Source organism: Salmo trutta, chromosome 23, assembly GCF_901001165.1.
Source record: "Salmo trutta chromosome 23, fSalTru1.1, whole genome shotgun sequence".
NCBI lineage: Eukaryota > Metazoa > Chordata > Actinopteri > Salmoniformes > Salmonidae > Salmo > Salmo trutta.
In genome coordinates this window covers 25,710,857-25,723,395 of record NC_042979.1, presented here as the reverse complement: position 1 = coordinate 25,723,395, position 12,539 = coordinate 25,710,857, and the positions used below count along the sequence as shown (strand labels likewise).

The window sequence follows — 12,539 nt, the reverse complement described above, 5'->3', positions numbered from 1 at the left end:
TAATGATGGACTGTCGTTTCTCTTTGCTTATTTGAGCTGTTCTTGCCGTAATATGGACTTGGTCTTTTACTAAATAGGGCTATCTTCTGTATACCACCCCTACCTTGTCACAGCACAACTGATTCGCTGAAACGCATTAAGAAGGAAAGGAATTCCACAAATGAACTTTTAACTTTGCACACCTGTTAATTGAAATGTGTTCCAGGTGACTACGTCATGAAGCTGGTTGAGAGAATTCCAAGAGTGTGCAAAGCTGGCATCAAGGCAAAGGGTGGCTACTTTGAATAATCTCAAATTTAAAATATATTTTTTGGTTACTACATGATTCCATATGTGTTAATTCATAGTTTTGATGTCTTCACTATTGTTCTACAATGTAGAAAATAGTAAAAATAAAGAAAAACCATTGAATGAGTAGGCGTGTCCAAACTTTTGACTGGTTCTGTATATCATACAAGAGACAAAATTCACAAATTCTACAGCACAATGGCAGAGTCATGTCTCAAGTGTAAAACGAATAATGCCTCAATAATCCATGCTTTCTGGGAGTGCTATATAGTCCAGAAGTTGTGGGCAGACCTAAAAAGTTGGCTGTCAGAATGATTACAATGTACACTTACATTTAATCTGTCTCTCTGCATATTTCAAGACATGGCATATGGGGCTGTAGTGAGATACTCAATGGCCTGGACAATTCTCTTCTCATCACTCATCTTGAAAAACGTATACTAAATATTTGGAAGTCAGTCAATGCGCCATCATTGACACACTTCGGAGGGAATCCAGGACTTTTGATTGGAGAAGCATCCAACCTTCACTGTGGGGCCGATGTTGGCAATGCATTTCACGATGAAGCTGGTGATGAAGGTGGATAGATCGTCGACGCTATCGGTGGAGTCCCGGAACATGTTCCTGTCAGCGCTAGCAAAGCAGTCCCGTAGCATTGCCGTCTATTCGGACAACCATTTTTCAACGGAGTGCGTCCCGTTTACCTCCTGTTTTGAGCTTTTGTCTGTAAAGGGGAAGCGGGAGTATAGAGTCGTTATCTGATTTGCCGACGGGGGACGAGGGAGGGCCTCGTGTGCTTGCTTGTGAGTAAAAGTGGTCCAGGACTTTATTACCCCTAGTGGCAAAGGAGAGTTGTTGATATAAATTGGGCATCACTTGTTATAGTGATGTGGAATTCAAATGATTTGCAACAAGAAAAGCAAGCTTTGGGTGCATTGTTTCCTGCATGTTTATAGCCTCGTACAGTTCGTCAAGTGCCAGCTTTTTGTTGTTTTCCTGAGGTGGAATGTATACAGCAGTTACGATAACAGAGGAAAACTCTCTCGGGAGGTAGAAGGGTTGGGATTTGACCATCAGGTATTCCAATACGGGTGAACAATAGGTCGAGATTACCGCTAGAGTCAGCACACCAGTTTGTTGATGAAGAGACATGTCCGTCCCCCTCTGGTTGTCCCTGAATCCGATGTCCTGTCCGCTCGATGAATATCTTGCATGAATGCCATTTTCAGTAAAACAGAAGAAATTGTAATTATGAGCATCACGTTGATAGCAAATTCGCAATCGGAAGGCATTCATCTTATCAAGTGACTATGCACATTGGGGTTATGTGCCTTCCTCAAGGGCACATCGACAGATTCTCCTTGTCAGCTTCGGGAGTTGAACTAGCAACCCTTCGGTCACAGGAACCCCGCTCTAACCACTAGGCTACTTGCTGCATGTAGTACAGGTGACGACATTGTGCAAATGCCAAACATTGCTGACCGAGCAAAGATACAGTTGCTGGAAGGGATGGAGAGAAATGAAAGGACAGATTTATAGGTAAAGATCCAAACGTTGGAGCATTGTCAGTCTGTCTGTCGTTCCATTAAACACCTTATCAGTTCACTCTCACCATTTACTCATAACTCTCCAGAGAATTAAGATGTTGCTCCGATCCTCATTCATAGAGAACATAAGGTCCCGTGTGGCTCAGTTGGTAGAGCATGGTATTTGTAACGCCAGGGTTGTGGGTTCGATTCCCACGTGGGGACCAGTACGAAGAAAAAAAAAAGATGTATGAAATGTATGTATTCACTACTGTAAGTCGCTCTGGATAAGAGTGTCTGCTAAATGACTAAAATGTAAATGTATAAGCGGAGCTGATTTTGCCTCTGAGCAGAGCATTGAAGAGGTACTCTAGATTCTAGAAGGGTTGTAGAGCTTTTGTGACATTGATGATCACATGACAATCACATTCATGCACAGCAGTTTTTCATTTCAAGGCTGACTTGAAGCGGAAGCCAGAATCAGTGAATGAAAAATTTGATTGATGCCCACTATTCATTGCATCCAATTAGCCCACACATATGGGGGGAGTGGCATGGTGGGTATGTGCGTGCGCGTCGCATGGCAGCACATACATATGTGTGTATGTAAATGTCCATGTGTGTGTACATATCCTTACTCCTGCCTCTCTGCTGTGCTGTGTGTGTGCAGTGTTGAAACGAGGCAAGGTCAAGAAGCGTAAGAATGACCTGATTGGTGCTGAGGAGGGAGAGGATCACTTCACTGACATGTCCTCTGTTGGTAAGACTCAACCATCCTGTACTCCTATCTGACTGACCAGTCAACTGTCTGACTGACCCCAACCTTCACATTTGACCGTAACTGACTAAATCAACCTTTGGCTAACGCTTGACCTTTTAGATAAGTCCTTGAGCTTGTCCTCACAGCTTGTTCCATATCTAGGCTATTGGGAATATGTGTCGTGTTCCCTCTCTGGTGACCTTTGGCCTATTCAAATGTTTTCCTATTCTCATGCATCTTTTTAATGCCTCAATGTATTTAGCTGTTATCTCTGGTATGTAACACAACTAACAACACTTGTTATACAAGGAAACTCTACTCACAGAATCATAGTCAGAGGTTTTGCTTGTTTTACTGATTCTTTGTATCAAATAAAATTGTATTGGTTACATACGCATGTTTAGCAGGTGTTATTGCGGGTGTAGTGAAATGTTTGTGTTTCTAGCTCCAACAGTGCCGTAATATCTAACAATTCACAACGATACACATAATACACACAAACCTAAAAGTAAAAGTATCACGGGGATACAGGCTTTACACAGTCACCTAGAGGTTAGGTTCATTTAATTTTCTTATTATAAGCAAAAATGAGAGTAGCTGGAAAAATAACTCCAGGATAATGGAATTAGAGTTTTACTATTAATGAAATTCCGTTTGCTTCACAGAAAAAATATGTAATTGCTTGCCTTTGGGGGAAATGCTCCTAACCATGATAATTGAAATGATTTAGTGCATTCACATTAAAAGAACCGGCTGGATTCCTCTCCTGACAACCTCCAGTGGCTGTTTTACATCTAAATGAATGTCATGGGGATACAGGCTTTACACAGTCAAATCTTACATCTACATTTTTCCTGTTCTAGACTAAAGATCCAATTTCACTCTCATTGAGGCAGATTATACAACCTTTTAATGCAAAAATTTTACATTTTCAGAGTGGAAAGGGAGAATTGAGGATACATTTTTGCCTTAGTCATTTGCGTCTTATCCATTATAGTCTTAGCCGTGAAGGTCTTTTAATTAGCAGAGAAGCTTGGATTTATTCAGGTGGAATGTAGAGCGAGAGTCTAAATATGGATCTTCTAGTGCGGTTGATTACAGCCTGAAGTAGCCTCAATACTCTTATACTGTTCCCCCTCAGATACAGAAATACAGACTTAATGCTGGATGCCAGTAGTTTTCTTTATAAACTATTAGAACATGTAATATAATGTTCAAATCACCCTAGACTTGCCGATGATGACTTTGGGAATGTGACGTGATGTATGGCATGATACACCTTTATGTGCTGACTTCCCTTCACCTACTTTCCCCTAGCCGCCCCAGGCTCTCCGTTTGGCCGGGCCAGCGTGAAGAGCAGTAAGCTGGAGAGCTCGTCCTACTTCCGCCGAAAGGAGAGGAGAATGCGTTTCTTCATCCGTCGCATGGTCAAAGCCCAGAGCTTCTACTGGATAGTACTGTGTCTGGTGGGCCTCAACACACTGTGTGTGGCCATCGTCCACTACGACCAGCCTGAGTGGCTCACCACTGCCCTCTGTAAGTCACACACACACGTGTGTATGCACACAGGCACGTGCACACTCACAGATGCCTACACACGCATGCAGAAATACACACACATTCACAATCAAATGGATGATTATCAGTAGCTGATGCATTTAGTCATTGATGGTTCTCCATCCCCCTGGAACCCCAGACCTGGCAGAGTTTGTGTTCCTGGGTCTGTTCCTGTCTGAGATGAGCCTGAAGATGTACGGCCTGGGAGCCAGGAACTACTTCCATTCCTCTTTCAACTGCTTCGACTTTGGTGTAAGTCACCATAAATGCCTTTGCAATACCTTGAATAATTAATTAATCTGTCTCAGATACAGATGCTTGCTTAACTTGACTTACATGGCAACTGGATACATTTTTTATATGATAATTAAATGTTGAATTGTTTCTAATGTTAAATGTTGAATTGAATCAATTGATTGAATTGATTGGTCCTCTGTAGCTCAGTTGGTAGAGCATGGTGCTTGTAATGCCAGGATAGTGGGTTTGATTCTCCGGACCACCCATACATAAAATGAATGCACTCATGACTGTAAGTTGCTTTGGATCAAAGCGTCTGCTAAAAAGTATAGACTCCTTGACTTTTTCCACATTTTGTTACGTTACAGCCTTATGCTAAAATTGATTAAATAAATACAAATCCTCATCAATTTACACACAATACCCCATAATACCCCATTAAAAACAGGTTTTAAATGTTTATTGCAAATGTATTAAAAATAAAAAACATACTTTATTGACATAAGTATTCAGACTCTTTGCTATGAGACTCGAAATTGAGCTGATGCATCCTGTTTCCATTGATTATCCTTGATGTTTCTACAACTTGATTGGAGTCCACCTGTGGTAAATTCAATTGACTGGACATGATTTGGAAAGGCACACACCTGTCTATATAATGTTGACAGTTGACAGTGCATGTCAGATCAAAAACCAAGCCATGAGGTCGAAGGAATTGTCCGTAGAGCTCCGAGACAGGATTGTGTCGAGGCACAGATCTGCGGAAGGGTACCAAAACATTTCTGCAATATTAAAGGTCCCCAAGAACACAGTGGCCTTCTTCATTCTTAAATGGAAGAAGTTTGGAAGTCCCGGCCAAACTGAGCAATCGGGGGAGAAGGGCCTTGGACAGGGAGGTGACCAAGGACCTGATGGTCACTCTGACAGAGCTCCAGAATACCTCTGTGGAGATGGGAGGACCTTCCAGAAGGACTACCATCTCTGCAGCACTCCACCAATCAGGTATTTATGGTAGAGTGGCCAGACGGAAGCCACTCCTCTGTAAAAGGCACATGACAGCCCGCTTGGAGTTTGCCAAAAGGCACCTAAAGAGTCTCAGACCATAAGAAACAAGATTCTCTGGTCTGATGAAACCAAAATTGAACTCTTTGGCCTGAATGCCAAGTATCACTTCTGAAGGGATCCTGGCACAATCCCTACGGTGAAGCATGGTGGTGGCAGCAGCATGCTTTGTGGATGTTTTTCAGCAGCAGGGACTGGGAGACTAGTCAGGATCGAGGCAAAGATGAACGGAGCAAAGTTCCGAGAGATCCTTGATGAAAACCTGCTCCACATTGCTCAGGACCTCAGACTGGGGCAAAGGTTCACCTTCCAACAGGACAACAGCCCTAAGCACACAGCCAAGACAACGCAGGAGTGGCTTCGGGACAAGTCTCTGAATGTCTTTGAGTGGCCCAGCCAGATCCCAGACTTGAACTCGATCGAACATCTCTGGTGAGACCTGAAAATAGCTGTGCAGCGACGCTCCCCATCCAACCTGACAGAGCTTGAGAGGATCTGCAGAGAAGAATGGGAAAAACTCCCCAAATACTGGTGTGCCAAGCATACCCAAGAAGACTCAAGGCTGTAATCACTGCCAAAGGTGCTTCAACAAAGTACCGAGTAAAGGGTCTGAGTACTTACAGTGGGGGAAAAAAGTATTTGATCCCCTGCTGATTTTGTACGTTTGCCCACTGACAAAGAAAGGATCAGTCTATAATTTTAATGGTAGGTTTATTTGAACAGTGAGAGACAGAATAACAACAAAAATATCCAGAAAAACGCATGTCAGAAATGTTTTATAAATTGATTTGAAAAAGCAATCTTTAACATTTTAGAATAAGGCTTTAACTTACCAAAATGTGAAAAAAAGTTGAGGGGTCTGAATACTTTCTGAAGGGACTGTGTGTATATATACAGTACCAGTCAAAAGTTTGGACACACCTACTCATTCCAGGGTTTTTCTTAATTGTTTTACTATTTTCCACATTGTAGAATAACTGACACAACTGATTGGCTCAAACGCATTAAGATGGAAATAAATTCCACAAATTAACTTTTAACAAAGCACAGCTGTTAATTGAAATGCATTCCAGGTGACTACCTCATGAAGCTGGTTGAGAGAATGCCAAGAGTGTGCAGAGCTGGCACCAAGGCAAAGGGTGGCTACTTTGAAGAATCTCAAATCTAAAATATATTTTGATTTGTTTAACACTTTTTTGGTTACTGCATGATTCCATGTGTTATTTCATGGTTTTGATGTCTTCACTATTATTCTACAATGTAGAACATAGTAAAATTAAGAAAAACCCTTGAATGAGTAGGTGTGTCCAAACTTTTGACTGGTACTGTATAATCAGTGACAGTGATTTGCTGCTGAGTAGCAAGTAGTAGCTACTTTGTTACAGTAGCTCTTTCGCCTTTTCTCCTCTCCTCTTCTCCACAGGTGATAATAGGGAGTATACTTGAGGTGGTGTGGTCTATGATCAAACCAGGGGCATCCTATGGCATTAGTGTGCTGAGGGCTCTTCGTCTGCTCAGGTTATTCAAATTTACCAAGTGAGTGAACACACATTTCTTATACAAGATATCAACATACATTCAGAATCAAATGTGGTGACAATATGAATCATTTTTCCTCAGAGCAATGTTTAGCATTGTCCCACTCTGTCAGTCTATAATCCTATTAAAGTTAGATAGCAATCATTTTATACTCACTAGATTAGTCAATAATCATGTGATTCACAACAATGTAGTGGAAAATGTGGATCTATTTACCGGTAGTACCACAATTTACCCTCTCACCATCCTTTCCTCCCTATATTCTCCTTGTCCATTCACTACTATTTCCATCTCTTTCTCTCTCTCTTCCTCCTTTCTCTTCTCTCTGCTTTCCCCAGGTACTGGAACTCCCTGAGGAACCTGGTAGTGTCTCTTCTCAACTCAATGAAGTCCATTATCAGCTTGCTCTTCCTCCTCTTCCTCTTCATTGTTGTCTTTGCCCTGCTGGGCATGCAGCTCTTCGGAGGACAGTGAGTATTCCCTACACACTCCTCCATGGAACCTGACACTTGACCCCTAACTTTTCACCCCTGACTCCTCTCTGATCCTACACACACCACACCTACCTACCTACCTACCTGATCGCCTCTCTCTCTCTCTCTCTCTCGCTCTCTCTCTCTCTCTCTCTCTCTCTGTCTCTCTCTCTCTGTCTCTGTCTCTAATCCCTGATCCACACTGCAGTGGTGGCAGACACATTGCCAGGGCAGGGACCGGCACAGCAGTGTAGCTTTAAAACTTGGCTGTGTAAAACCTCCTGATCTGTGCTACGATGTGTTAATGAAAGGCCTGGCTCTAACCCAGCTCTGCCTGCCGACAGCCACAAACACACCATCTGGTGGGACGCTGTTTATCATTTAGACCGGAGGCCAGCCAAAATACCTTCCTAATTGTTTAGTCTGGTTTACACAGTTTATCTTGTTGTTAGATTTTTACCTCTGCGCTCTGAGTCAAAGTAAGCTACCTTTCCCATTATATCCTCAACATTGTAGCAGGTAAGAGGTTAGAGCTCTTGAGGGAAACTCCAGTGTCATATTCTCACCTGTCTCCCAGAATGACGGCATTGGCGGGTGCTGCGCTCCAATTGGGCTATTTGGAGGGAGAAAGAGAGATGGTTGCCATGGTCTCATGCTCATTTTAAACTGGCTGTTCCGTCATAATTGCCACGTTAGTCTAGGCTGATGGATATGTGTGAAAACACTCTGACATGCACATGGTGCTCAGCTGTTGGGCCACATGCCTATCGTGATGAGTCTGAATCCATTTTCCTATAATCACTCATGTTCCAACTCCTTATGAAAAGACATGGGAGACAGAGAAAAGGCATTAATAGACTTCTATATTTGAGCTCAGACAGTTAATGATTGAGTTGATTATACACTGCAGAGGTTGCATCACTATCAGCCAGCCTCAGACAAATGTCTCATTAAAATCCAGGGAGGTAGGGAAAGTAAATGGTTTGATAGAGCAGTCTCCTGCTCCACAGGGATTTGAATGTCTGCAGAACATAACTGCCTGCAGGAGATTTGTGAAAAGCTCAAATCAATTGCTCATATATACACTGCTCAAAAAAATAAAGGGAACACTTAAACAACACATCCTAGATCTGAATGAAATAAATAATCTTATTAAATACTTTTTTCTTTACATAGTTGAATGTGCTGACAACAAAATCACACAAAAATAATCAATGGAAATCCAATTTATCAACCCATGGATGTCTGGATTTGGAGTCACACTCAAAATTAAAGTTGAAAACTACACTACAGGCTGATCCAACTTTGATGTAATGTCCTTAAAACAAGTCAAAATGAGGCTCAGTAGTGTGTGTGGCCTCCATGTGCCTGTATGACCTCCCTACAATGCCTGGGCATGCTCCTGATGAGATGGCGGATGGTCTCCTGAGGGATCTCCTCCCAGACCTGGACTAAAGCATCCGTCAACTGCTGGACAGTCTGTGGTGCAACGTGGTGTTGGTGGATGGAGCGAGACATGATGTCCCAGATGTGCTCAATTGGATTCAGGTCTGGAGAACGGGCGGGCCAGTCCATAGCATCAATGCCTTCCTCTTGCAGGAACTGCTGACACACTCCAGCCACATGAGGTCTAGCATTGTCTTGCATTAGGAGGAACCCAGGGCCAACCGCACCAGCATATGGTCTCACAAGGGGTCTGAGGATCTCATCTCGGTACCTAATGGCAGTTAGGCTACCTCTGGCGAGCACATGGAGGGCTGTGCGGCCCCCCAAAGAAATGCCACCCCACACCATGACTGACCCACCGCCAAACCAGTCATGCTGGAGGATGTTGCAGGCAGCAGAACATTCTCCACGGCGTCTCCAGACTCTGTCACGTCTGTCACGTGCTCAGTGTGAACCTGCTTTCATCTGTGAAGAGCACAGGGCGCCAGTGGCAAATTTGCCAATCTTGGTGTTCTCTGGCAAATGCCAAACGTCCTGCACGGTGTTGGGCTGTAAGCACAATCCCCACCTGTGGACGTCGGGCCCTCATACCACCCTCATGGAGTCTGTTTCTGACCGTTTGAGCAGACACATGCACATTTGTGGCCTGCTGGAGGTCATTTTGCAGGGCTCTGGCAGTGCTCCTCCTGCTCCTCCTTGCACAAAGGAGGAGGTAGCGGTCCTGCTGCTGGGTTGTTGCCCTCCTACGGCCTCCTCCACGTCTCCTGATGTACTGGCCTGTCTCCTGGTAGCGCCTCCATGCTCTGGACACTACGCTGACAGACACAGCAAACCTTCTTGCCACAGCTCGCATTGATGTGCCATCCTGGATGAGCTGCACTACCTGAGCCACTTGTGTGTGTTGTAGACTCCGTCTCATGCTACCACTAGAGTGAAAGCACCGCCAGCATTCAAAAGTGACCAAAACATCAGCCAGGAAGCATAGGAACTGAGAAGTGGTCAGTGGTCCCCACCTGCAGAACCACTCCTTTATTGGGGGTGTCTTGCTTATTGCCTATAATTTCCACCTGTTGTCTATTCCATTTGCACAACAGCATGTGAAATTTATTGTCAATCAGTGTTGCTTCCTAAGTGGACAGTTTGATTTCACAGAAGTGTGATTGACTTGGAGTTACATTGTGTTGTTTAGTGTTCCCTTTATTTTTTTGAGCAGTGTATATTTTTTTCACCTTTATTTAAACAGGTAGGCCAATTGAGAACAAGTTCTCATTTACAACTGCGACCTGGCCAAGATAAAGTAAAGCAGTGTGACAAAAACAACAGAGTTACGCATGGGATAAACAAACGTACAGTCAATAACACAACAGAACAAATCTATATACAGTGTGTGCAAATGTAGTAAGATTAGGGAGGTAAGGCAATAAATAGGCCAAAGAGGCGAAATAATTACAATTTAGCTTTAACACTGGAATGATAGATGTGCAGATGATGATGTGCAAGTAGAGATACTGGGGTGCGAAAGAGCAAAAATAAATAACAATATGGGGATGAGGTAGTTGGGTGGGCTATTTACAGGAAGTGTTGGCTTTGGGGATGACCAGTGAAATATACCTGCTGGAGCGCGTGCTATGGGCGGATGTTGCTATGGTGACCAGTGAGCTGAGATAAGGCGGGGCTTTACCCACTGGCTCCAGGCCACCCAGTGGGTGGCCTGGAGCCAGTGGGTTTGGAAACGAATATGAAGCGAGGGCCAGCCAACGAGAGCATACAGGTCGCAGTGGTGGGTAGTTTATGGGGCTTTGGTGACAAAACGGATGGCACTGTGATAGACTGCATCCAATTTGCTGAGTAGTGTTGGAGGCAATTTTTTTAAATGACATCGCCCAAGTCTGGGATCGGTAGGATGGTCAGTTTTACGAGGGTATGTTTAGCAGCATAAGTGAATGAGGCTTTGTTGCGTAATAGGAAGCCGATTCTAGATTTAATTTTGGATTGGAGATGCTTAATGTGAGTCTGGAAGGAGAGTTTACGGTCTAGCCAGACACCTAGGTATTTGTAGTTGTCCACATATTTTAAGTCAGAACTGTCCAGAGTAGTGATGCTGATCGGGCCGGCGGGTGCGGGCAGCGATCGGTTGAAGAGCATGCATTTAGTTTTACTTACATTTAAGAGCAGTTGGAGGCCATGGAAGGAGAGTTATAAGTAGAGGTCGGCCGATTATGATTTTTCAACGCCGATACCGATACGATTATTGGAGGACCAAAAAAAGCCGATACTGATTAATCGGCCGATTTTTATTTATTTATTTGTAATAATGACAATTACAACAATACTGAATGAACACTTATTTTAACTTAATATAATACATCAATAAAATCAATTTAGCCTCAAATAAATAATCAAACATGTTCAATTTGGTTTAAATAATGCAAAAAAAAGTGTTGGAGAAGAAAGTAAAAGTGCAATATGTGCCATGTAAGAAAGCTAACGTTTAAGTGCCTTACTCAGAACATGGGAACATATGAAAGCTGGTGGTTCCTTTTAACATGAGTCTTCAATATTCCCAGGTAAGAAGTTTTAGGTTGTAGTTATTACAGGAATTATAGGACTATTTCTCTCTATACGATTTGTATTTCATATACCTTTGACTATTGGATGTTCTTATAGGCACTTTAGTATTGCCAGTGTAACAGTATAGCTTCCGTCCCTCTCCTCGCTCCTACCTGTGCTCGAACCAGGAACACATCGACAACAGCCACCCTCGAAGCAGCGTTACCCATGCAGAGCAAGGGGAACAACCACTCCCAAGTCTCAGAGTGAGTGACGTTTGAAACGCTATTAGCGCGCACCCGCTAACTAGCTAGCCATTTCACATTGGTTACACCAGCCTAATCTTGGGAGTTGACAGGCTTGAAGTCATAAACAGCGCAATGCATTGCGAAAGCTGCTGGCAAAACGCACGAAAGTGCTGTTTGAATGAATGCTTACGAGCCTGCTGGTGCCTACCACAGCTCAGTCAGACTGCTCTATCAAATCATAGACTTAATTATAATATAATAAACACACAGAAATACGAGCCTTAGGTCATTAATATGGTCGAATCCGGAAACTATCATCTCGAAAAAAAAACATTTTTTCCTTTCACTGAAATACGGAACCGGTCCATATTTTATCTAACGGGTGGCATCCATAAGTCTAAATATTCCTGTTACATTGCACAACCTTCAATGGTATGTCATAATTACGTAAAATTCTGGAAAATTAGTTTGCAACGAGCCAGGCAATGAACGCAAGAGCAGTGACACAATTTCATGTTAGCAGGCAATAGTAACTAAATATGCAGGTTTAAAAATATATACTTGTGTTCTGATTTTAAAGAAAGGCATTGATGTTTATGGTTAGGTACATTGGTGCAACGACAGTGCTATTTTCGCAAATGCGCTTGTTAAATCATCACCCGTTTGTCAAAGTAGACTGTGATTCGATGAGAAATTAACAGGCTTATTATACGATTATATGCAACGCAGGACATGTTAGATAAACTAGTAATATCATCAACCATGTGTAGTTAACTAGTGATTATGTTAAGATTGATAGTTTTTTATAAGATAAGTTTAATGCAAGCTAGCAACTTACCTTGGCTTCTTGCTG

The 12,539-nt window shown here is 42.9% G+C and overlaps 1 protein-coding gene across 1 annotated transcript in view; it reads left to right on the top strand.

The window, feature by feature from the left end:
- LOC115159666 (voltage-dependent N-type calcium channel subunit alpha-1B) overlaps positions 1-12,539 on the top strand; it is a 254,642-nt gene that overhangs the window by 177,262 nt on the left and 64,841 nt on the right. Inside the window, exons 13-17 of the mRNA XM_029709608.1 lie at positions 2,485-2,574; positions 3,892-4,110; positions 4,271-4,383; positions 6,854-6,966; positions 7,308-7,439. Coding sequence (XP_029565468.1) covers positions 2,485-2,574; positions 3,892-4,110; positions 4,271-4,383; positions 6,854-6,966; positions 7,308-7,439 — 667 coding nt within the window. The remainder of the gene's footprint in view (positions 1-2,484; positions 2,575-3,891; positions 4,111-4,270; positions 4,384-6,853; positions 6,967-7,307; positions 7,440-12,539) is intronic.